The sequence below is a fragment of the Delphinapterus leucas genome, chromosome 5 (genome assembly GCF_059928025.1).
Source record: "Delphinapterus leucas isolate spDelLeu-1000000601 "Yukka" chromosome 5, BTC_Dleu_Yukka2, whole genome shotgun sequence".
NCBI lineage: Eukaryota > Metazoa > Chordata > Mammalia > Artiodactyla > Monodontidae > Delphinapterus > Delphinapterus leucas.
Window position 1 is genome coordinate 69391575 of NC_143133.1, and position 27975 is coordinate 69419549.

Here is a 27975-nt window from a genome sequence, read left to right on the forward strand (position 1 = left end):
AGAGGGCTTTTCTTTCTGGTTCTCTTCCTGGTTCAGGCACATTGTCATTCTCTGACACAGCTTCAAAGGACTGCCGAGCTGTGAGTTGTCAGCCAGCAGGCAGGCTATTCCTCTGACCAGCTTCAGCATGTACCCTCATATGTTTCTTCACCAGCAGGAGGTGCATACTCCTCTAACCATAAAGTCCTCTCCAGTGAGCTCTAAGTCTTGGCCTTAGGGGAAGGACTCCTTTACAATTCCTGAGTTCCTTCCTTGTTCATGATGCTTCACCCCAGAGGCAGATGCAGCCCTCTGCATCTGCTAAATCTATATTGCTTAGAGTCTTCTTTTACATTTTTATTTAACCATCTTGTACTAATCTATAATTCATTCTATGAGATTTTCCCTGTTCTGATTATCATTATGGATCCTTTCCTCTAACTGGACTCTGATGATAGAGTAAGTAACCCAGTTAGTGGTCTTGCAACTAATTAGACTCCCCCCAACCCAACTATTGGTAAGACTGAGTAAACAAGGTGCATAAAGATGGAAACAAAGTAGAAAATTTGACATGACCAAAGAGAATTCTATAGGACTATGTTAGGCTAGGTGATTCAAAGAAAATGTGTATTAGGAAAAAACGTCTAGGGCCTTCAAGCATCTCAAGAGCCTAAGAGATGTTAAATATGTATTTCATTTTAGGGAATTTCTCAATATACAAGTACATGTGCTCACAAACATACACACACATAATCCAAAATACATAAAGAAAACTAAAAAAATAAAAATAAGTGATTTTTTAATATTTAAATGTTGCCAAACACAATTCTACTCAAGTTAATTCAACCTATATGGTTTGGAATATGAGTGCATTTTCATATTTAATATAATGTGTGGTAGTGTCCCCCAAAATAAGAAAGCCTAACTTGAGCCTGTTAAAATTTCTTTAAATTCTTGGGCTAAAGTCACTGAAGACACCAACATTCTGAATTCAGTTCACAGATGAGTTTAAAGTTGCTCTATTTCCAACGACTATACGCCTAACATGAGCTCCCACCTTTTTATTTTTATATATTTATTTTTGCATATAACTTATTAATATTTATTTCAAATTTATTTCAAAATGACAGCAGCAGACAGGACACACAACTGCTAGACACGTTATTGCCTGATCGTGACTGCTTCACACAGACACGGTCCTGTCCCAGTTCTGGGACTTGTTGTCCTTAACCTTGAGTGTTCAGCTTCACACATCAGCATTCCCTGCTCTGGGCTGCAACTTGACATCCGTGGATTCCTTATGCTAAGCTTTAATTCTTGCAGGAGAATTATAATGCTTTTTCCCATTTTCTTATTTGATTTTTCCCAGAATTTAGGATTTGTAAAAATATATAAATTTCCCATCAAATGCCTGGAAGAAATTCCTACATGGAAACACTAACTAAACGATCACAGTTTCTTTTTATTTTCCTTTTTCTTAAAAAAAAAATTCAGCCTTATTGAAGTATAATTGACGAAAAAAATTTAAGGTATTTGAAGCAATCATAGTGGTGATTTGACATACATAGTGAAAGGATTCCCTCTGTCTAGTTAATTAACATATCCATCGCCTCATATCTATTTATTTATTATTTGTTTGTTTTTGGCAAGAACATTTAAGTTCTACTCTCTTAGTGAATTTCAATTATACAATACAGGGTTATCAACTATAGTCACCATGCCTTACATTAGATCCTTAGACCTTCTTCATCTTGTAGCTGAAAGTTTATACCCTTTCACCGACCTTTCCCTATTTTCCCCACCTTTCAGCAGCTGGCAACCACTTATCTAACATCTCTCTTTATGACTTTTTTATTCCACATGTCAGTGATACAATGCAATATTTGTCTGGTTTATTCACTTAACATAATACCCTTGAGGTCCATCCATGTTGTCAAAAATGCCGGGATTTCACTCTTTCTCATGTGATACGTATATCACATCATATTTCCATATCTTGGCATTGTGGAAAATGATGAATAAAAAAAGGAGTGCAGGGAATTCCCTGGCGGTCCAGTGGTTAGGACTCGGTGCTTTCACTTCGGGGGTCCAGGTTCAATCTCTTGTGTGGGGGAACTAAAGATCCCACAAGTTATGCAGCACAGCCAAAAAAAAAAAAAAACCAGTCGTGCAGATTTCTCTTGGGGATCCTATTTTCACTTTGAATATACATACCAGAAGTGGATTACTGAATAATATGAATGATAGTTCTATTCTTAATTTTTTGAGAAACCTCCATACTGTTTTCTATACTGATTATACCAATTTACATGGCTGCTAACTGCACAAAGGTCCCCTTTTCTCCACATCATTGACAACATTTATCTCTTGCCTTTTTTTAAAACTATTTTTATTGAGGTATAGTTGATGTACAATATTATATGTTTCAGGTATACAACATACTGATTCACAGTTTTAAAGGTATACTCCATTTATAGTTATTATAAAATATTGGCTATAATCCCTGTGATGCGCTCTACAATATATCCTTGTAGTTTATTTATTTTACACATAGTAGTTTGTACTTCCTAATCTTGTACCCCTATCTTGCCCCTCCTCCCTTCCCTCTCCCCACCAGTAACCACTAGTTTGTTTGCTCTATCTCTGAGTCTGTTTCTTTTTTGTTATATTCACTAGTTTATTTTATTTTCTAGATTTCACATATAAGTGGATAAGTGATATCATATAGAATATCTTGTCTTTTTGTTGATAGCCATTCTAACAGGTGTGAGGAGAGATCTCATTGTGATTTTGATTTACTTTTCTGTTATGATTATTGATGTTGAGTATATTTTCATGTACCTCTTGGTCATTTGTATGTTTTCTTTCAAGAAATGTCTATTCAGTTTTTATTCCTTATTTAAATTGGATTGTGGTTTTTGTTTTTGTTTTTAATATTGAGTTGTACCAGTTCTTTATATATTTTGGTTGCTATCCCCTTATCAGATACATAGTTTGCAAATATTTTTTTCCCATTCTGTAGATTGCCTTTTCATTTTATTGATGGTTTTTTGCTGTGCAGAAGCTTTCAGTTTGATATAGTCAGTCCTACTGGTTTATTTTTGCTTTTGGTGTCAAATTTTAAAAAATCATCGCCAAGACCAATGTCAAAGAGCTTACTCCCTATATTTTCTTCTATGAGTTTTATGGTTTCAAGTGTTACATTCAAGTCTTTAATCCATTTTGAGTTGAAGCTACCAGCTTTCTAAATTTTTCAGTGATCCCAAAGAATGGTCAGAACAAAGAAGAGGAGGATTAGTTTAATCCATTATCACCAGTGGAAAAAAATCTCTTCATATATTTTGCCAAAAATATAACTGTTTGTCTAAAACCCTCAAATAACAAACAATTGCATGTCTAGAAAAAGCATATATGAAGATTTGTTTACTTCTGATTTTTTCAGGCAAAAGAACTCACTCTGCAAAATGAACAAACAAAAAAACTTTAGCATAGTAACTCTTAGTATTAATATTCACTACACAAAATCTAAAACATTGAAAACTTTGATATTTTGGGGTCCTATATCATTTGCCTTTCTGTTTTGGCTGGTGATAAAACACCATAGCTAACCATATAAGAACCATAATTTATATAATATTCTGCTAATTTTTCAATGTAGTGCTTGACAAAATTCTGACTCTCTGCACTTGACTCCACATAGAGGTTAGGTGCTCATTCTCACGGTCTCTAAGATAGAGAGCATTTATTAAGACAAGCTTCACAGAAATATTATCTTTACTGCCAACCAATAATGTTTGGGATACACACTCTTACTAAAAATATGTATCTGTGATCTTTTCAAGTTTGTGTACACTGAAATTAACCTATGGAAAGAGGAGGATTAATATTTCACGTCATGATATAGGATGCTGCAAGGGAGGAGGAGAGTTATGTTGAAAAGTGGGATTTTTCCTGTTGTTGCAGAATTGTAGCTAATGCCTGAAGTTGGGGAACAAAAGCACTTAAATCATCACATTCTAATTTGAAAGAACTTCAAAGATCAGCAGTGTTTGGTATCAACCACCTCCCCAAAATTGGGGGTCATCACCCCTCTTCCACTTTACATCTTCAGCCATCCAAGTTAATGTAAAAAAGAACTATGAGGTCAGAGAAATGGCTCTGGGTGGAAGAAAAACTGATTTTTTAGTGATAAAACCAGCATATCTGCTCCCTAAAGGAAAGGTAGGGAGGTCCCAATAAAATGGATAATTATGGGAATGTAAATTGGTACAGCCACTAATGAAAACAGCGTGGAGGTTCTTCAAAAAACTAAAAATAGAGTTGCCATATGATACAGCCATCCCATTCCTGGGTGTATAACTGGAAAAAAACAAAAACTCTAATTTTAAAAGACACATGCACACCAGTGCATGTTTAGAATAGCCAAGACATGGAAACAACTCAAGTGCCTGTCAATAGAAAATTGGCTTAAGAAGATGTGGTATATAAGTATACAATGGAATATTACTCAGCTGTGAAAAAGAATGAAATATTGCCATTTACAGCAACATGGATGGACCTAGAGAATTTTATACTTAGTGAAGTAACTGAGACAGAGAAAAACAAATAATGTATGATATTACTTACATATGGAATCTAAAAAATAATACAAATGAATCTATATACAAAACAGATATAGACTCACAGACATAGAAAACAAACTTAAGGTCACCAAAGGTGGCTGGGGGAGGGCAGGGGAGGAGAGGTAAATTAGGAATATGGGATTAACAGATACAAACTACTATACATAAAATAGATAAGCTATAAAGATTTACTGTATAGTACAGGGAACAGTATTCAATATCTTGTAATAACCTATAATGGAAAATAATCTGAAAACAAAATAACTGAATCACTATGCTGTACACTTGAAACTAATACAATATTATAAATCAACTATACTTCAATAAAAAATAATTGGCTAATATTGTTAATGAGCATCTGCAAAAAAGGAAAACCTTTAGTTTTGTGTGTTTATCCAGGTGGAAAACCTGCACACTTATCCTTCCCCTTGGGGTATCAGATAAAGGGAAGAAATTGGGAAGAGATGACATGATGGAGAAAGGCCAGGCAAAGCAGGGACAAGGGCATCTCCTCTAATTCTCATTCCCTGACCATAAGGAAGGTGGATGAAAAATAATTTTTACAAAAAATCTTCTATAATAGAGCACTGTAGATAGCAGAAGTGGAAGATGGATTACTAAAATTCTTATGCTTAACCAAGGATTTATCGATGATGTATCTAGTCCACTGATGTCTAGTCCAACAGACTAATTTCCCTCTTCTACTGATGTCATTTTAAAGAAAAATAAAGACCAGTTCCATAGAATTCAAGAATGTTAAGATTCTAGTTTTCTCTAGATTAATTTATATGTATGAGTATATGTAGTGTATTTATGTAGCTAGGATGACAAGAAATCCACCTTACTCAATGTTAATAGAAGGTTTCCATTTGTAACACCGACCCTAACCACAACCTGTAAGAAGCAGTTATCTATGAAACTGCCCCAGACGTATGGAAGTCAAGTAGGGGCCTTAATTGAACAGAGTGGTTTGGGTTTCCCTGGTGGCACAGTGGTTGAGAGTCTGCCAGGCAATGCAGGGGACACGGGTTCGTGCCCCGGTCCAGGAAGATCCCACATGCCGCGGAGCGGCTGGGCCCATGAGCCATGGCCACTGAACCTGCGCATCCGGAGCCTCCGCACCAGGAGAAGCCACAACGGTGAGAGGCCCGCGTACCGGGTTCTCAGTAATATCATTATTTTTATTTAAACAATTGTTTGCCACACTGCAGCTGGGTAGAAAATTTTGAAGATAATATAAAATATGAAGGGTTAATCTGAACACTCAAGTTAGAATGGTGCACACAGATATAAGCAGATTAACAGCTTTAACTCTCCATGTATTTGGGCAGACTAAATAGGCATGAGACAGATCCAGAATCTATGACACTAAAAATACGTGTTTATTCTAAATTACCCCCCAAACTTCCCATTATATGAAGTAAAAATACTGTTTAATGAAAAACTCACCATATCTGTATCTGAGACGGGGCCAAAACTGGTCACATAGATGTTAGTGAAGACTTCAGTAATACTGTCTGGTGTAAGAAAAAGAGATTGAATATAGACATTATATAATGAGAACCACAGGAGAGAGAAGGGGTCAAGTACATGGCATGGTTAGAAAGTTCTGTGATATTTGGGAATATTTCGTTTTTGCTTTCTTTTCAATGTTCACAACCAACAAAAATAGCTGTATTACTTAATTACTTCATAGGGTCTTACAATCCTAAATGCTAAATGCTTAGAAGGATTATGACATTCTTATTTGGAAACTATACCTGACTAGAGCATTTTGTTTTCAGCACACTGCTCAGAATGAATAGTTTCTCAGAAACTATCTTAAATGTACCACCAGTATGGAAAATAAAGTACAGTTGGTATGGTTACTGTTTGATACAGTCCTGTAATTGACCATTAAACGAAATATTTCAAATGGTATTTCATGCTGGTAGAGATTTAGTTTGTAAATTAGTGTATCTTCTCAATAAAGCACAAACACATTGTTAATCATTATAAATAAACATAATTCATATTTTATAAAAAGCTTTATCATTCAGTAACATAAAAATAAAAGCAAATAACATTCATTAATCACAAGGATTACTTCCAAACAAGCTTGCCTTTACATGTATCTAAGAATGCCTAAACCGCAAAGATTAAATTGAATTAGATTGGAAATTTATGTAACTTATAAAGTGTAGCACAATTAACTGGATTGCTTTATTAACCAGATGATTTAGATCTTTGATTTTAAATAAGCCAAATGGCAATGGGGGGAAAGCTCAAAGGAAAAATTTAAAACTAAAACCCCTTCAGTATTCTTATAAGAAAAAAGTACATCATTAATTTCTACCATCATGAACTTAATGCCTTAACTGCTAAGTGTCAAGTGTGTAATTCTACACAAACAATATCATGAAATATTTTAATATTATACTGAACATTAATTCACAACCATGAAAGAGACAGTAAACTGAGTCTGGAATATTGTATCCACTAAAGCAAAAAAAAAAGTAAAAGGGTTTTGAAATAACAGAGTAGACTGAATGCTTACTCTTAAAAGGACTTGAAATGTAATAATCTACATGAGAAATCTATGAGATAGATTCTCTGTTATCATCCCAATATATGTGTACACTGATGTATGGGAAGTTAAGGAAATGTGCCCCATGACCCACACTCTGTTGGGTGGATAGAGCCAGGTTTTAGGAACCAAGCACTCTGGCTCCTGAGCCCTCAGGGTAAACAAAGCACTGTACCACAGTCAAGAATAAATTTAAAACTAAAAGTGTTTTCTTATCAACTACATATTTCTATTTACCACAATACTCTGTGCCAAAAGCACACTTATGGTGTTCCAAATAAATATATTCCTTCAACATTGTTATTTTATATACTATTTTATTCCAAAAAAAATGGTATTTGTGAAATTTTGTTGTAAAACTCATTTGAAACTCATTTCTAAAGTTAATTCTCAGCTGCCACCTGCCCCCAAACACCTGCACAGGGTCTACTTCATAGCTATACAATTTGTGCAGTCACATAGGTCCCTGTGCTCAGAAAAGTCCCATGCCTTGTCTAATGTTCTGTTTTTCCTTCCTTGAAATTCTTCATTATGTTTTGCATAAAGGGCCATGCATTTTCATCCTGGACTGGGCCTCACAAATTATGTAGCTGGTCCTGAATTATATATGTCTTTTTCCTCTTACTCATACAAAATCAATCGTGCTCTCACATTTATTCAATAAACAACTGAATAAAACGTTAGTCACTATAGATATTGGTTTAAAATGTTCCAAGAGAGAGAAATTAAAATGTTATGGTAGTCTTCACCCAAATAGAGGCAAATGGAATTTATTCTCCTTAATCTGGAGTTGTAAAGTTAGAAAAGAGAGTTGATAAAAATACATGAATATATTCATGCTAAGGACATGAAGAATATCCACTTACACACCAAATGGCAAGTAAAGCGTAAAGGAGAATATGATCATCCTAGTGGCTGCAATGAGGTGCCAACTAAGAATCTAAAGAGAGAAAAATAAAATTACCCTCAAAGCTCTAAACAGTAAGAGCAACACCTCAAGACAGAACAGAGATAGGCAAAGTTACCTTAAAGAAAATAATTTCAAAGTTTATGGACTTCATAAACACAGTTAAAGAATGTATGCATTTCAAGGAATATTCTCCTGCTATGCATGTTCAGAAAAAGTAGAGGAAAATAAAGTGTCCCTAAAGCTAGAGATTATAGTGTTACAAAGGCAGCTTACACCCCTGCGAAGAAGTGAGTTGCGTACAGTCACTGCTGCTGAGAGATCCAGTAATCTGAAGTCTGGAATACTTACTGAATTTAGAGACCTGGGAGCCATTAGTAAAGGAATGTGTGCAGAGGCCAGCTTGAAGTGAGGGAGGTGAGAGAAGAGGAAGAGCCTAGAGTGATTTTAAACAACCTTTGAGAAGTTCGACTGTGAAGGGAAACAGGACTCCAGCAACAAGGGAAGGTGGGGGAAAAGAGACAGTTTTTGTTTGCTTGTTTAGGGTGGAAGATAATTAAGGATATGGCAATGCAGATGGAAGGGACTAAGGGAGCCGCTGAATATTCAGGAGACAAGATCAGTGAAAGAGGAATATTCCTGAGTAAGCAGGTAGTGCATTCATTAAAAGAGGTTGACATTATATACATGGAGGGAAGAAGGAGGAGGGAATATCCTTAATTATATCGGGGCGAGAAGACAGAATGTTGAAATAAATGGAAGTAGGTTTTTAGGTCTAGTGGCAGGAAAGTTCCTGGAGAGGAGAGAACTTCTGAGTTACGTGCAAAACATATGTGCATTATTTTTATTATAATAGATGATGATTCCAAGTAAAAACTTTGATAGTATAATTATATTAATAACATTTACAGTAGTATACATCCATAGAAGACCAATGTAGCATCTGCTGCCAGTTCTTTGTCCATAGCCCCTTGACAATCATGATTCCTCTACATCAGGGGTCCCCAACCCCCGGGCCGTGGACCGGTGCCGGTCTGCAGCCTGTTAGGAACCGGGCCTCACAGCAGGAGTTGAACGGCGGGTGAGCGAGCGAAACTTCATCTGCTGCTCCCCCATTGCTCCCCATTGCTCGCATTACCTCCTGAAGCAACCCCTCACCAGTCCACGGAAAAACTGTCTTCCATGAAACCAGTCCCTGGTGCCAATAAGGTTGGGGACAGCTGCTCTACATGCTGGGATGTTCTGCTGCAAGCTCCTGTGATTCTCTGCCTGAGGGCTTTTCCTGGCTGAGCAGGACAGAGTGTAATTGCAGAAAAGTTTGTGTTCCTGGGAACAGCCATCAACCAACGATGGATGAGAGTTGGAGGAACTCAAGCTTTCTCTCCCTCTCAGTGGAGACAACTCTAAGGCATGCTCTACACCATTTCCCAGATGACTTCAGGGAGGAAGCTATAACTGCCCTCAGCAGTAACCTGCTCACCATGGTACCCTGCTTTGGCTGTCCTCCCTTCCCTGTATCACTTTGACTTCCCTCAGCTAGTGCCGGCCTGATATCCCTTCCCAGATGATTGTGTGTCTTAGAGTCTGCTTCTGTGAGAAGCCAAAGCCAACTACAAACATCATTCACATACTCTAAGAAGAAAAAAAAGATAATAATTAAGGAGTCAGGAAAGATATTAATTGTATTAAAAGACATTAATTAATTGCAGCTAACCATCCAAGCAATAAGCTATATCGTCTTCACCCCTGTAGTTTAGATATAACACTAATACTAATAAGGGCACACACTCATAAGATGGAGAGTAAAATCAGACTGTAAATGACATCCCTTCAAGAGGATGAGGATGCTAATAATTTTGCTCACCATGTATCATAAATAAGATGTCGTGCACATATTTTAAGACAAGTTAGCCATTGCTGTTTTGCTTTACTCTCTCAGCAGCAACAAAGACATTTTGCTTCCTGGGATGATTTCTATTAACAGCTACATGTGCCATTTGTCATCAGTCAAGTTCAGTAAAGTCAACAAATACTTAACCGACTTTTGTATGTATGGCGCTTAGTGTTTTCTATTAAAAGTTGAAAACTTGGAATCTGATCATATAATTTGTCACCATTCCACCACAAAAGAATTGCTGCTGCTTATCCAATATCTTCCTCCCAGTAGACACTTAACACGTGTTTGATAAATATAGTGCCCATAAAATCAGGAAGAGTTAAGACCAATAATAAAACCAATATGAATTGTGTTTTCTTACAATCATTTTTCATGATAGTTCTAAGTTGTGGACTTTGATTCTTTGCAATGATTTGGAAACATGAAATATAAACATATATTGAATACATGAAATTTCCTCTCAGTGTGACTCCTGGTGCTTTTAAATTTTTGAATCTTTGTATATTGTTTGTTCTTGTAGTTTTGTTTATTTACTTTGATTTTTTTCCTACTAATGAAAATGCATTGATTTAAAAAGTATAGCACATTTGGGGATCTGAAACAAGAATCACGATGGCTGTATGTTTATGGACAGGACACAAAGTCCTCAAAGGATAAACTAAACATACCCCATCATGACAGTCACTGATTATGGGTTACAAATGAATCTGACTTTGAAATCACTGGAGGGTCTATCTATCCCCCAATAAGGTTTGGGACTGTTCTGGCCCTTAGAACCATCACCAGGTAGAAGATTTGTAGTGCCTTCTCTTTCTTTGAAATGTCTTTCTTCAGTACCTAATGATTCAGCTTGCTCTGGTGAGGAAGCTGAAGACAAACCTCTCTCCCCAAAGCACTAGTAAAGGAAATCAACTAGGAAAGGGAAGAGGAGACTGAATGCACATTGATTCCCATGGATTTAGTGGGACCGTTTGGTTCAATTAACAAATAGCTACTAAGGGTTTACTAAGTATTGTCCAGAGACATCCCCTGCCTGACAGACAAGGGAGAGAATGTTTTCAAAGGGAAGCTGTTAGTGGTGCCAGAAGCAATTTATGTTTCTCAAGGTAATGTTTCATCAAGACTTTGCTACATGCTCAGTGTGGGACTCTGACAGGGGAAAGAATGAAGATGTTCTCAAAGATCTCACTTTTACTATCACAGGTTAGATTCTCTTTTGAGGAGATTCTAGTGACCCCATCCCATTTCAAGTTGTTAAAGATGGCATCCAGAGCACATGGGATACCCTAGAACACTAAGAGTTCAAAGTTTAGTATGAGCACAGGCTATTACATATCTAGTATCCCTGGGTTAGTTAGAAACTTGGAGCTTGTTAATCACCAACCTGAAATCCTATGCTGTTGTCTGACTACTGATAGAAACCAGCTTAACAACTAAGTTATGAGAATTTTAAAATAAAAACTATGCTGATATAAATTTACATTTTGCTCCCCAAATACATATTAATAAAAAATGATTCTTATGTCCAATATATATAATGATAAGCTTTTACCTTAAGATAATGAATTATTTTATAAATCAACATAAATTGAGCATTCTTAATGTGCTAAGAACTACAATTCACATATATATGTGTGTGTGTGCATATATATTACTAATACAAAGGATTGAAAAAATTCCACTGTATTAATTTTCTTTCTTATAAAAAAAGGTGCATAAGTTAAAGCTTGCTAATTGACTCTTTCTGTTATGACCTTTTCACCATCCTCACAAAATACTGCTGTGGACAGCGATATTTCCGTTTACTTTGCAAAATAATTTTTCAGTTCTTTCTTTTCTATTTTGTAGAAGGAAAGCATTTAAATGTAATAGAAGTATAGACATTGAAAACACTAAATTTCAAAAGCTCATATAGGCCATGGCTTCAAATATTCAAATTTCTGCCTCCTCTATTTCTAGTCTTGGTAAAAGCCACCATCATTTTGTCAGTTGTCAAACTTTTAGTCTCAGGCTGAACTTCTTACTCATATCCAGCATTTTAATTGTTGACTGGGTTCTGTTGATTATATTTCCTACATAGTTCTTGACTTTCCCTTCTCTCTCAATCCTCACTGGCAATGACCTCTGGAATGGCCTCTTTTAGTTTTCCTGCTTCTAGTCTCACCAACTCCTATACCCTCCATGACACTGCTAATAATAAATCATGTGTTGTCTCTTCTCTGATCAAATTTTTCTCAATGACTCTCCTTTGCCTAAAGATCAAGTTCGAAGATCACAGCATAGCACATCAGACCCTTCATGATCTTTGTCTCCTTTCCATCCTGATCCAACACTGTCCCACACTGTATACCTTAGCCATACCCAACTCCATGTTATTCTCCTTCATTCTTTTTCAGGAGGGGGGTGGGAGGAGGTGCTTTCTCTTTCCTCTACATAAAATGCCCTCTCATTTAATCCTTGTTCTTAAAAAATAAGTTCAAATAACACTTCCTCTTTGAAGTTGTGCTTGCCATCCCTGAGTATTTAATTAGTCTTTCTGTTAGTTCCAGAAATGTTTACTTCTTCAAATGAAATAATCAAATCATATTGTAACTTCTAATGCATGAGGAGCTGTTAAATGGTTGTGTGTTACCCCACTCTACTCACCAATCAACAGTGCCCAGGACTTTGTTCTATGTGCATAATATGGAGCAACATAGATTATCACAGAAGATTATGGTCAAGGATAAGGCCCTACCAATCCTGTCATACTCAAATATGAGATGAAGTAGTATCTTTACACCTATGGATAACCTGCAATAAATTACATGTAGAAAAAGTATTATGATGGTAAAGTGCTGAATTACATTAAACATATAGGGAAAAAATTTAAGGCATGGTTTTAGATTCAGATGCTAAAAGCATAAGATCATTTGCCTTTATTTCTAATAGAGTTCAGTTCTCATATTCAACAATCCAACATTTTTCATCTACAACATCCTAAAGGTAAATGCATGAAGAGCCTTGTTGGCAATATTACAAACCTTTGCTATCTTTCCCTGAATCTCTTGGATCAGCTTCAAAAAGAAATTCTGTACTTATAAAATGGAGCTAACTGATATTCTAATTTGATGATAGTATCAATTTCTTCTTAAAAATAAATTTGGCCCAAATTAGTATAAAAGGAATCTTTTAGTATATTAGTCTAAAAGGAATCTTTTAGTATATTAGTATAAAAGAAATCTCCTAAAGTAATTAACTTATCTCCCATCACTGGATGCTGTTTCCTGACAGTGTGTATATTGGAAAATGTTATGATTACTTTACACCTAACATGTAATTAGGAACTTTTAGTAACTTCATGTAGCAACCCTTAAATACTTGTCTTATCTGTTGAATTCCCATTGTGTGATAGTAAAAGGAACTTATTACCTATTAAGCATTTACTATATGCATGGACTGGGTTAAATTTTTATATGTAATTTCATGATCACCCTGTGAACTGTGCATAATTATATTCATTTTATCTCATCCAAATTCAACAGCTACTTAGAGAGCTGTACTGAAACATTTTTTGTGACTTAAAAATCCCATGCTAATAACTATTTCAATAATAAAATTCATTCAAAAACACAACCATTGGAAGAATTTTTCATTTAGTTTAAGATTATTTGGTATCTTTAGTGCCAGTATAGTCACATCATATATATATTTATTACACACTTGCCATGCACCAGTCTAAAGTTATATATCTGAGGAGATAAAATAATGTAGAAATAATAATAAAGAAACCTACAGTCCAGTTAAATAGTTGGTGCTGGTTTTATAAAACATGATGTCATTTCAACTTTTCATTCCATCATATACCTGATATAATATGTATATGTTACATATTAGTATGTATTATATATACCTAAATATATATATATATGTATGTGTGTATATGGTTTGTTTATATATGTATTATATATTGTTGTGTATACATATATATAATAATATGTGATTTATATGTATATATTTGTGTGTATACACACACCAATATATAAATTTTGGTGTTGAACTGTCCCATATTTAAACCAAAAGCCTTGGGCTTCCCTGGTGCCACAGTGGTTGAGTGTCCGCCTGCCGATGCAGGGGACACGGGTTCATGCCCTGGTCCGGGAGGATCCCACGTGCCGCGGAGCGGCTGGGCCCGTGAGCCGTGGCCGCTGAGCCTGCGCGTCCAGGGCCTGTGCTCCACAGTGGGAGAGGCCACAACAGTGAGAGGCCCACGTACCACAATAAAAAACAAACAAACAAACAAACAAACAAAAAAATCAAAAGCCTTATATCACTCTATCTTAAATCTGGAACTTCTGAAGAGGGCTACATGTAGAAAGATACTGATAAATGGATACATAAATTTTCTTTCTTTCTTCCTTTCTTTCCTCTTGTTTTTCTTCCTTCAAAAAAATGATAATTGAGGGACTGATTGTTACACTACATAATACACTTAGATAAAAGACAAATAAAGAACATAGTATGTAGCCATCATGGTCTTTGAGGGGAAAGAAACAAGTAAATAGATGACTGTCTACAAAGCATGTGTAAATGGTAAAAATAATCAATCATGCCAAGCGGTGATGTCAGGAGGTAGGAGGTGGCTGATGGTAAGAAGAGGAGTGACTCTGAACCAAAACTGGGGTGTCAGAGAAGGCTTCTCAAGCCATCCTTTTATTTATAATGCATGCTTCTTTTTAAATTTTTAAAAATTTTAAAAGTTGTCTTAGTTTGCTCTCAGAACCTTTCCCTTCTATCATTTCAACTCATTTGATTACATGGCCTCATAGTTGAAAGAAAGAAGGAAAGAAAGAAAGAAAGAGAGAGAGGGAGGGAGGGAGGGAGGAAGGGAGAAAGAGCTAGCTAGCCATTAACTGTAATGATTATTAATTCTTATGCTAGGCCCCCCCTTTTTTTTTTTTTCGTGGTACGCGGGCCCCTCACTGTTGCGGCCTCTCCCACTGCGGAGCACAGGCTCCGGATGCGCAGGCTCAGCGGCCATGGTTCACGGGCCCAGCCGCTCCGCGGCACGTGGGATCCCCCTGGACCGGGGCACGAACCCGTGTTCCCTGTATCGGCAGGCGGACTCTCAACCACTGCGCCACCAGGGAAGCCCCTGATAGGCCCCTTTGATGCAATTTTAGGAGACCTAGACTTCTAATTAGGGAGAAATCTTAAGAAAGTAGATTACAGCATAGGGTTTGGACCTCAAAGTGAGGGCAGAAACACAGCAGAAGGAACTTAGAAAAGATGCACTAGATGCAGGAGATAAATGAAAGGTTGAAAAAAAAAAAGATAACTGTGCAATTGAAGTGATAGAAGAATTCTTTGGTGGTCTTTTAAAATTGTTTTGGACGCTACACCTAGATCTGGTCAGAAAACTCAGTTTAATGCAAGTTCCCAAACTCAGTCTCCTTTGTGATTCATAACATTATTTTACTTTGTTCTAGATCTGTCCCTGAATCCTAATTATGTCTATATATTTTTCAGAACATTAAAATATTTTTATTTTAGACATTTACTACTATATAAGAAGTAGAGATATGAGAAAAATTTTTTACAGTCAAAATTTTTAGTCAGAATATTTGAAAAGATATATATATATATATATATGTAATAACATTCAAGACTCATGCATGAAAAAACTGTCCTTTCAAGGATAGTGATTACAGACCATATTTGAAATAAAAAATTAAATTTACTCTTTTTTAACACCTTTATTAGAGCATAATTGCTTTATAATGGTGTTAAATTTACTCTTTATTAATCTATAGTATACTTTTAATTTCTCAGCTCTGATCGTATATCTTCCATAAAATATTTCAATGAAAATAATCACGTTGCTTCATTCCTTTTTTGATTTGCATTTAAATTTTATCCTTTTTCCTTCTCTGCTCTAATACACTGTTATGAGCATTTGATTTTTCCCCACTGTCCTAAATTCAGTTTCCAACACCACGTCCTATAACAGTATTCGTTATATAAACTTGTAGGTTGATACAGTTGGGGTTTTACCAGAAAATGATTCCCACTTTGTCCACCCTTACTTGTTCCTGCCATTCCTGGTAGTCTTTCAAACTGCTGTTTCAGCTCTCCAGGCAGTTTTAAAAGGCAGCTGTTGTACAACCCCAGCTAATAGATCAAGAGATTCACCCCATGTTTGCCTTCACTGAGCTCAGAACGTGGAACTCTCAGCTTTTGCTATAAGGGCAGAGAAACGTTGATAAATGAGCCTTTATACCTCATGCAAGAAAAACACATCCAGTTTATAGTCACAGGGACAGTTATAGCTAAATCAAGGTATTTCACTTGTGCCCAATACGTCTCACCCCCAGCTCTCCTGTTTGTAGGGAGCTGACACTATGTGTCTGAACTGTTGGGTCTCAGTAGTTTGCTTTTATTTGTGACTCACCGATTATGATGAAAAACCAGAAATAGTAAGTAAGCTACATAATTGATTTTTCCTTTGGTCCTCCCAGAAATAATAATGTTTGCTTCTTTTCTCAGTGTGGATGTTTTTATGAATCCCATCTGTAAATGTTCACAAGAATATAAATCTAATACAGAAATGAAATACATCATTTCCAGAAAATATTGTGGCCGCTCTCTTTAGTTCCTTAAGAATATATCACCACAGAAAGAGAAGAACTGAGACTGCCTTTTGCCCATGTAAGAAAAATTCTAGACAGACTTTTTAGACTTATTTAGTCAGGTAATTTCATCCATTGTCCATTTCCATTGACTGCACAGTACTTGTCTCTGTGTGGCCAGAGAACAATGAAGCCAGATCACTACTAAGGCTCCCTAACAAGGGAGACAATTTTCTGCAATCAAGAAGGCTGTGGGCATCCATACTGATTTTGGAGAATGGCTGGAGCAGAGTGCCTGGATCAGACAATTTAATGGGGAATGCATAGGCAGAGCCAGACCTAGATCAAGCTGTAAAGTAAAAGAAGTTTTTCTCTGAAAGGCATATTATCTTTTCATGCCTTACTATTTTCTTTGACCAGTAGAGTTGTCCCCATAGCCCTCAAAGGTTCAACAATCACTTATTCAGCACCAGCTGGGTGAATATCGTTTTCACAGTGCTGTGGAGGTTACAAAGAAGTATAAGGGAGTTCACTGTTCTTTTTTAAGTGCATAAAACAAAAAGCCACAAATTGTAAAATAATAATACTCATTACATTTATTACAATGCTTGCTGGTGCTTAGGCTAAAACCTTGTAATTATCTTTGCCTTTTCTCTTTCACACCCACATCCAATCCATCCGGAAAACTGTTGGTTCTATAATATATCCAAAATCCTGCTACCTGTCAAGATCTTTACTGCTACCACCTTGGTCTAAGCCACCACCATCTCTCACCTGGATAACAATGGTCTCCCAGCTTCCACCTCTGCCCTCATACAGTCTGCTTTCATTATATCACTGAGACTGGGTCTTATAAAACATGAGAAAACGGAATCATGCCATACCACCACTTGGAATTCTGAAAAAACGCCCCATTTCACTCAGAGTAAAACCAAAGCTCCTATATTGACCAACAAAGCCTTAAGTGATGTAAGCCATCCCCTCTATTATATATCTCACTTCATCTCTCTCTATCAACTTGGCCTCCTTGTTCTAGACATACTCCCACCTTAAAGCCGTTGAACTAACTGCATCCCTCCCCATCCTAGGATGCTATTTTCCCAGCCATCCATATATGTGACTCCTTCTTTAAATCCTCATAGAAATGTCAACATCTCATCTTGCCTTCAGTTTTCCCAATACTCACTTCCCTGCTCTACTTTTATTTATTTCTTTTTATTTTCTCCATAGCATTCATCACTTACTGTCATACTACATAATGTACTTCACTATGTGTATTTATTTTTGCTCTGTTCACAAAGATGTAAACTTAGGGGCAAGGATCTGTTTTGTACACTTATAATGTTCCAACGGATTAGAATTATTGTTGACACATACTTGGCATTCAATGAATGCTTATTAAAAAGTAAATACATTTAGGAAAAAATGAATAAAAACAGCTTTTACCATGTGTATACTACATGCCAGGACTTTGCTACGTGTTTTGCATATATTATCTTATCTTCTCTCATAAAACACTGTGAGCTAGGTATTACTCCAAATGCAGAAGCTGACATTTGGAAAAAAATGTGTTACTTGTCCAAGGTTAAAAAACAGTTAAGTGACAGAGCCCGGATAGAAACTCACGTCCAACTAAAACTTGGAATATTAACCACCATGACATGTTGCAAGTAAACTCTTGTTTCACTACACAGCTCTGCATAATCCTAAATTCTGTTATGTGTAGGAAAGGATTTAAGCTTCCTAGATTGGCAAGCAGAAAGTAATTGTCAAGAGCTTTGTTATTCCAGAGTCTAATCCTAATTAAGAAAAATTTTCAAAGATACTGGTTCATAATTTCTATAGAAAAAGGAAAGAAAAACAGAGGGAACGTGTGAATTTTAATGTGTTCTTTTATTTCATTTCATCATATCCTGATTCTCAATTCTTCCTGGGAATTACTCCTAAGTTTCTCTAATGCTTGAACTCTCTTCTGGACCTTCGATTAACACAATACCCAAACCATTTGGTAAATTCAGCATTTTCAAATAAACTAGGTGACTTTTTAAAAATCATTCAAACTGCTTGTTTGGAATAATGCAAAGCAACCAACCAGTGGAACCACAGCTGCTCTCAGTGGTTTCTCTTGAATTCAGTTATGGTCTCAAGAATGAAGACACTTGGTCCCACCTTGGTGAAGCACGGTAATCCTTTAACTTCCCTCACTCATGGCACCAGTGTATACTCTTGTGCACATTATCTTATTTCAGATATGAATCTGTCATCTAGTCTTGCCCCATGTATGTCAGACTTGGCACCACCTGTACCTCAGATTCCAAAATTCTTTGGGATGAGGCCTGGATATAATTATACACACTAACTCATTTTATACACACCGTACAGGCAGCCATGAACTGACTAGACTCCTAATATGCACATTCTGATAAAAATATCCTAGTCTACTCCCTTCCGAGGCACCCTCCACCCACACCAACACTTCACTTTCTCATTTGCCTGGTGAGTCATATCAGTGCTGGGAATTTATATTAAATGCTTCAATCCCAATTTCTTATTTTGTTTTTTGCCAGTATTCTCTTAACCTGAATAGTCCTTATAAATGCAATTGTTCGCTTCTTACAGTATAACCATGGGGGAATGTGTAGTAATCAATAGAGTCCTAGCATTTCGATGTGCTGAACAATATGTTTTAGAATTAAACATCCATCATGCTTTAAAAATACTCCAACAGATTGTCTTTCTAAACGGTGCCTTAAACAGCGGTTGTCCCTCTCTCTGCAAGCTCAGTGAAGATAATATAGCCTTTGGGGTCAGGCGATGCTCCATTTCCCCCCCAGGAGACCTTTTAACTGCAAATAACTTTTCTTAAATGGATTCTCAAATTTCTTCTTATTAAATCAAAGAAAACAAGAGAAGAATTTTTATGTGCACAAAGCATTCACTTTAGCACTTCCTGCAGGATAGCTCATTTAAATGTGTAGGATTCCTGATACTCTCATGGCCAAAGATCCCCCCAGGGCACAAGAACCTTCAAATAATCAGGACTATGTTAGGCACAGCACTACCAGAGCATGATTGGAAGAAAATACATTACAGTCTAATATGCTACACGTTTTCTGTCTTGTTTTTATTTATTTATATTTTTCTGCATTACTTTCAAATACGACTAGGTCAGTTAGAATGGAAGTTCAGTTGTAAGACTCTTTCAAGCTCTTTCTAAATATACACTTCATCAGCTTACTAGACCACTGGAGCTAACTGTGGTTAAAATAGTTTTGTTTACATTCCTCGTCCGTTATTCTCATAATGGTGATGTATTATTACCTGTTCCAAGAGTCAAGAGCCCTCATCTCTGTCTTCATTGAATCTGCTGAAATGTGACATCTCTTGCTTCTCATCAGGGACCAAGATCATATCCCCGTTAATTGTTAGATGGATCACGGCACTCAATGCTCCCGCCAACATCATGCCTCGTGAAAGAACACCATTTCCCTCAAATTCATCCTTTAAACTCCGAAAATCGCTTTCTTCAACCACTGCTCTACTGTGTGCCTCAGAAAACCTTAATAATTCTGGAGTTCTCAGAAAATCAAAATCAGCTTTCTACTGCTCTGCTTGTAATCTCTTCTCCGAAGACTTCTAATTTTATTCTCCTGTCCAGTCCCTCTCTACGGATTTGCCAAAGTCAATCTACTTGTTGATTTTTTGACTTTCTGGAAATCTCCCGTTCAAGAACCCACTTGCCTCCACCTCTTCACACTCTGGCCCAGGCACGAATCAGCGTGGCAATTACTTAGGAGGTGAGGCAAACTCACTGAGCAGAAAGTGGCCACTGCTTTCCAGCTTCCCAAATTTATGGCATCTAACAGCTCCTCTCTTTGAAGTTTATCAAGCAGTTACAGGATTCATGGCAGCCACAAGTAAGTAAGTCTTTGAGGAATCTAGAGTCTGCATATCAAAATCACTTCTGAGACTCACACAAGCCCTGGGTCTGCAGAGATTGTCACAGGGCAATCAGGAACAAATTTAATGGTTTCAGAGTTAGCGTATTCTATTTTCCTAGGGAGGCAAAAGGAACTGCCGTCCTGTGGAGGTTTGATCTAGTGTTAGGGGGAACCCTTATTCCCCAGTCCTCACATTTTCCTGAGAACAGTATTGAAATAACACTTCCAGCCCCATTCCCCACTCATTCATGCCTCCCCTGAAAGAGAACTGTGGCAAGTGAGATTCGGAGAAGGAACTGAACACTTTGTTGGGTTAAGATCTACCTGCCCCAGGAGTGCTGGGTCCTGTGTTCTTGCTTCCTGTGATAAGCATGCAATATCAAGCATAAGCTTTTCATCCAGAGACAGAGCTGAAAGTGTCCCTTTCTGGCTACATTACTGGGGTTCCATACATATGAAACAGTGACTACGAGTATGTGTGTCTATCTACAGGCCCCAATATTCCTGGAGTGAAGTATTAGGAAGCCTGACCATGATCACACGTGTAAGCCACATTCTCCCATCCAGCTTGGTCAGAAATAAAACTGATATTCTAATCACCGTATGTCTGCTTCCTATGTCTACGTTTTCTGTGAGTTTAGGAGGGGAATAAAGGAGTCTTATTACTGGCCTCATAGACCTTCAACAGCTAAAGAGAAGGAATTACACGTCTTTCACCCAAAATGTTGAGTTTCAGTTGATTAGGACTGTGTGAAGTTTAAAGCCCTCAATTTGAATCTGAATTCTGTCATTTACTATCTTTATAATATGAGCAAGTTATTTAATCTCTCAGTGCCTCAGTTCCCTCGGTTGTGGATTCAACTAAGATTTTTTTTTTTTTTTTTTTTTTTTGCGGTACACGGGCCTCTCACTGCTGTGGCCTCTCCCGTTGTGGAGCACAGGCTCCAGACGCGCAGGCTCAGCGGCCATGGCTCACGGGCCCAGCCGCTCTACGGCATGTGGGATCTTCCCGGACCGGAACACGAACCTGCGTTCCCTGCATCGGCAGGCGGACTCTCAACCACTGTGCCACCAGGGAAGCCCTCAACTAAGATTTAATGAACACATGGTCTGTGCCAGATACTATTCTAGGATCTGAGGACACACACACAAATAGAGTAAAATGTGTTCATGGAGCTTTCATTCTGTAAAATTGAAAGAGTTCTACAACATAAGGTCAGTATAAGGATTAAACGAGTTGGTATATAAAACGTACTTACAGTGGTACCCAGAGCATAGTAAGCACTCATCAATTAGTAAGCACTCTATAAGGGATGGTGATGATGATGATGGTGATGATCTTTACCGCATTTAGGGAAGCAAAGCCAACTCTAAATCTTGCTATTAATGCAGTTCTTTCTCTGTGATTGTCTCTGAGCTTCATTCAAGATACCCCATGATGCATTGATGATTCTCACCAAAAAAAAAGTCATAAATTCTGATTTCTAAACTCCACTCTCAAACCCTACACTTAGCTCCTTAGAGGATACTGTTATTTAATATGGTATGCTATGTCAGAAGGAATTGAATTTTTCTGACTTTGAAAGTACAGAGGTTTCATTTTTGTCTGTGTTTTGTTTTGCAACATTCAACTAAAACATGCTTTGCATATCATACTTTCAACTTGATTATGGTAGACAACATTGAAAACATTTTCTCATGGTCTTCAATGTGGCAGTAGGGCACTGCTAAATAAATACATCTGTGAAGTCGACGAGAATGTGGACAAAACAGAACTGCCATTTCTTTAAGAATATTCTAACCCTTTCTCAGTTTCACACACTGGCTAATTAGGAATTCCAGGTGTGCATGCTTGCTGGGTTGGGTCTAGTATAGATGTGGCTACACTAGCACACTCCTGCCCCTACGTCCATGCGTAACCACCTTCTGCAATGCAACTGATCTGGATTCAACTCAGAGGGAACTCTCTACACACTCTTCTAACAGAACCCTTTCATCTGCATGCCATGCCAGTTATGAGGATCTTATGTACTGGCTTGGTTACTTGTTAGAATTGTCCATTTTAATTCCTACCTAAAAATACGTGACAGATCCATTTATCTTAGCCACATTAATGTTCTCTACATAAGGACTGATGATGAATTGTTTTCACAGGTAATGGATAACTCTCAAACACAGCTCCTTGTCTTAATACATTCATTCAGCTATCAAAAAACATGTCTATTATTTACAAATGCTGTGATCTGCAATTCTGTCTTCATTTTGAAACAGGAAATGAAAGCCTGGAGAATTTAAATATAGTGTACATGGGGTCATAAAGATAATAATGAGTAAAGGCATTAACTAAAATATTTTCCTCCTGACAAAGTCTATCAAACTATAGACACTGGTTTGCAAAAGTTGACCAAAATTTGCCCATTTATGTTGTAAAGTCTAATAAAAGTCACTCAAATTTAAGGAGATATTCTGAAACAAAATCCTTATGGGATTTGACATTCTCAGGCATATTCTCTCTACTACTGTTGTAAAATCTAATGCAAATCACTCACTCCAAATTTAAAGAGATAATCTTAAAATAAATCTTAATTGGACTTAACATTCTCTAACAATTTAGGGCTCACCTTCAATTGTGGACACTCATGATATCCATGACAATCACTGTAGAAATGGCACTGTCAGCCCCATCAATTATCAGACGATTGAAAGGCGTCATACCTTTCTTTCCTCAGTAATGTGTTGCTAAAACAACACATCTACAATTGCCTGTTTCTAATATATTTTTAATGTACCAAGTAATATTTTAAAAAACTTTTGGTAAGTTCTCTAATTGTTTAGAACTCTATTTTTTTAAAAAAATAATTACTTTCAACAAGGAATGACCCCTCATATAGTGATTTTTATTTTTGTATTACAATACAATGATAAATGAGAGCATGAAAGATCTATAAGAGCAGTGGGAGCTTCACTCACATCCCTGAAAAGAGAGGAGCAGAAAGAAGAACATGAATGTTCTGATGAAAAGAAGATTCCTTTCTCCTGTCCTACTAGCTCTGGGAGCAGTGAAACCAGATAAAATGCCTTATGGTTCCTTGGGAATCTGATTTGTTCAGGAACTCCAAAAATAATAAAAACAACACTCCTTAAAGCTTGAAAAAAGAAACTTCATTAAAAAAAACACTGCTTTGCACGGGACAGGTTAACTTACATTCCATCCAACAAGAAAAGCACAGTTTGGAAACAGAACTAGAATTTTTTAAAAATGTAGATGAAATCATTATAATAAACCATAAAACGCTACTAAGTAAAAGATTTAGAATTGTCTCTAAAATTTTAATGATTGGTTGTAAGCAAATGCCGTATAGTTGCTGGTCATTATTAAGAGGAGAGAATATAAGCCTTAGCAGACTTACACGCAGTAAAGCAATGGTTTGCAAAAGGACAAAAGATGATAAAGGTAAACTGGTTTATTCGATTATTAAACATTTACTGAGTGACACTCTATGCAGGACGCTGTGTTAAGTGCTGTGCAGATTAAACAATCAAGATGACTTAGTTCCTATATTCAAGAAATTCATAATCTACTCAGGAAGCTAAGGCATGCACAGAAGTCACGGTAATTCAGATCATCCCTATTTAAGTAAAATTAAGCAGTTTTTACCCATTTGCCTAAGTCAAAAACCTTTGAGATATCCCTGATTTTTCGTCTTCTCTCACCTCATCTGGTCTAACAAGTTTTATTTCCACTACCTGCCAGACATATCGAAAAACAGATGTTTTTAAAAAATGAATAAAGCTGCAATAGATAAGGCAGATGATAAGGGACAGATAATAAATGTAGGGAATGAAAAGTAAAGTGTTTCAACAAGACAGAGAGGAGATAAGTGGCAGGGGGAGTATTAAGAAGTAGTGGATACACACTATTATATATAAAATAGATAAACAACAAGGGCCTACTGTATAGCACAGGGAACTATACTCAATATCTTACAATAACCTATAATTGAAAGGAATCTGAAAAAGAATATATATATATATACTTATGTATAGCTTTGTCGTACACTTGAAACTAATACAATATTGTAAATTAACTATATTTCACTTAAAAAGAAGAATTAGTGGCGACAACTAGTCAGTAAGCATTAATGGACAGAGCTAGGAGATGTTTACACCTGCAGAGGTAGAGCGGGCATGAGGTCTCTAATCTAAGAAAAGACTTTAGAAAAATGCACACAAGGGCAGCTGAACTCCTGGGGAAAGATGAGACTGCCATCAGGAATGAAAATGTAAGCAAGAAATATTTCCGTGTATTAAAGGAGAAAGAAAAGAGGTCATCAGAGAGAAAAGAGGCAGAAACACACCAATACTAACTAAAAAATATGACAAGATAATGGCCTATTTGAGAATATATAATGACATAAAACTAACTTAAAGAACAATTTAGCAATGGAAGGCTTAAAGAAAAAATTAAATTTATTATATAGAATTTCTAATGTGTAATAGTTTAGCCTTTCAGCTATAAAGTTAGTATTCTGAGAATACTTCATAAGACATTTAATAAAGATGTCAAGAACATTAACAACCCTAAAATGGTTTTAAAAGACATCTATTCAATATAGGCAAGGGTGATAAAAATAAAATTAAATGTTATGAAAGTATTAATAATGCACTTTAAAAGTCAGTCATTTTAGAATGTATAATTTTATTTATATTAATGGCAATTTTGAACCATTATTGACATCTAAAATGCATTGTTGGATATAATTCAACTTTTCCAGGACAACTGTAAGGGAAAAAATGCATTCACATACAATGGTTTAAAACTACAACACCCACAGCTGGTAATATTGTCACATAAAAACTAAAATGAAATTTCTTTATCCCTTGCTAAGGGTTCATATAAATAAGATATTCTGTAGATCAAGCGTCACATCAATGTCATATCATCCTGTAGATGGCTTGTCATCACCTCCGTGAAATGTTCATTCCTACCCAATTAAGGGGCATGTAAGATGCCAAAACTTGGAATTAGAGAAATCTAAATTCAAATATGAGTTATATACCAATAATCTTGTAGCCCTGTGCACACATCTTAAATTGTGCTGCAGTTTTCTTACAGATGGGGCTCAGAATGCTCATCTGACGACGTTCTTGTAAAATGAAATGAAATGATGTCTGTAAAGTGCACTGTGCTTGGCACAGGCTAAATAGTAAAAAAAAAAAAAAGGGTATATTTTAAGTTGGTAATAGAAATTATATTAGTTTTATATTGTTTAACAAATGATTACAAACTTAACAGCTTGAAACAGCATCCATTTAGGAAGTCCAGTTTGGCATATGTGGGTTCTCTGCTCAGGGTCTGAGGCAGAAAACACGGCTGTGTTCCCTTCTGGAGACTCTGGGGAAGGATCAGCTTCCAAGCGCGTTCAAATTGTTGACCTTGCAGCTGTAAAACTAAGGTCCCCATTTCCTGCTGGCTGCCCTGTCTCATCTCCTTGAGGCTGTCAACATTCCTTGCTATATGGCCCTCTCCAGCAGTGGAGAATCTCCAGGTCAAATCCCTTTCCTGTTTCAAATCTCCCTGAATTCTCTATTTCTGACCATCTCCAACCTCCAGAACCAGATTTAAAGGGCTCATATAATTATGTCAGTCCCTCCTGGATAACTTCCTTTCCTTAAGGCAAAGTGCCATATAACAAAAACCTAATCGTGGGATTGATGCATTCACAGTCCCAGGGATTACAAAGGACTTATAAAACATGCAGCAGGAATCGTGGGAGATATCTTAGAATTCTATCTACCACAGCATTGTGGCAACAGTCTTAATAATTGTCTACTGTATAACACTTTCAATAATTTTAAAAACTTATCTTTTTTAAAGTTTGAAGAAATCATAAGTAATTATGATTAGAAACCTCATAAAATCCCTAAAGTTGTTATATCATTAATGTTTAACTATATTTACACACAGGAGATACAACATATTTATGGGAGTTTGAATTGCTAAAGAAAATCTAGAAGAAAGTAGATTATCATTTACTTGCCTACTCATGCTTTCTCAGAGACACCTTATTCCCCTGTTTTGTTCTGTACTTCAAAAAACGTAACATTGAAAACCAGAAATTCCCTTTCATTTAATTCCAATGTGTGACAAAAAAACACCATGCAATTCACAGATTCTGACAAACTTCTGAAGTTTGATTCTGCAACAAGCTTCTACTGGAAAGGCACCCACAAAAGGAAAAGTTTAATCATAGTTAACCCTAGGGTAAGTAGTTAAAGATCATCCAATTCCATGAATTCTCTTAGAAAAAATAACTACTCGTGTCCTGTTTTTAAAGGAACTCTCATTTAAACTCATTATTTCCTAAACTGTGAACAAATCTCCACATTATGACATATTAGCAAGAATCAAAGGGCAATTGGGAAGCTGGCTACTAATAAACATCTACCATATGCCAGGTACTTTTATGGTTACATTACACACATAATTTCATTTAATCTTTTTAACATTCTTAAGAATGTTGGTTATTTTATACCTATTTTACCTATGAAGGACCTGAGGCTCAGGGACGGGAACTAATATGTGCAAAAACCATATAACTAGAACGTGTTAACGCCAGAATACAAACCTATGTTTAACAGACTCCAAAGCCTAATCTCTTTCCTGGGTACACTATACTGCCTGGTAAGATTAACATGGGTCAAATGGGCACAAAGGAAAATGCATCTAGGAGACAGGGTTCTTGCATTTAATATTCCTTCATTTCTTTGGTTTTTATCGACTTATCCTTCTTTCATGTGCCATGTTCTTCAAATGTGATTTACAACAAGCCAACCAAAGCTGAAATTTATAAGACTGATTGCATCATTGCATTATTAATTCCACAAATAATCTAAGTACTAATAAAGCAATGCTGAAATGATCTACCTAAATGACATGGTCTTCTTGTGTCCTTCTCATTAGCTATTCTTGAGCATAATAACAGCAAAAGCTGTGATTCACATCAAGTAAGGAGTAAAACCAGCAGAGTGAGAGGCAAAGATTCTGGCTTTAATTCACCAATACCCTAAGAGATTGTACTACTAATCAATGTCCTTTCTGTACCTTCATATCTGAACCCAGATCCAAGTCCAGGGTATATGTCAAAGTCAAGGCTGGCCAAGAAATGTGATAAGGAGACCCCCTAATCAAATAAATGAGTGGGATTGCAAACCATCCTTCACTTTCCAGAGGTACTTACCCAGAGGCCCCTAGAGCAGAGATATAATCATTGCTATCAACTATCTCTGTTGCATTTGGGGGTTCTTAATTCCTGATTTATCAGATAAAAGCTCTGGAGAAACATGCATGGGTCAGAATGCACATTCTATCACAACATAATTATGTGATAAAGGGCAAATAAGTGGTCTCTTGCTCTCATTTTCTTAAAGAGAGAAAAAAGTGGAGATCATCAA

At 36.6% G+C, this 27975-nt stretch overlaps 1 protein-coding gene across 1 annotated transcript in view; it reads right to left on the reverse strand.

Annotated features, from left to right (window-relative positions):
* GABRA2 (gamma-aminobutyric acid type A receptor subunit alpha2) overlaps positions 1–27975 on the reverse strand; it is a 115723-nt gene that overhangs the window by 60991 nt on the left and 26757 nt on the right. The window contains exon 3 of the mRNA XM_022565004.3: positions 6051–6118. Within this exon, the coding sequence (XP_022420712.2) occupies positions 6051–6118 (68 nt within the window). The remainder of the gene's footprint in view (positions 1–6050; positions 6119–27975) is intronic.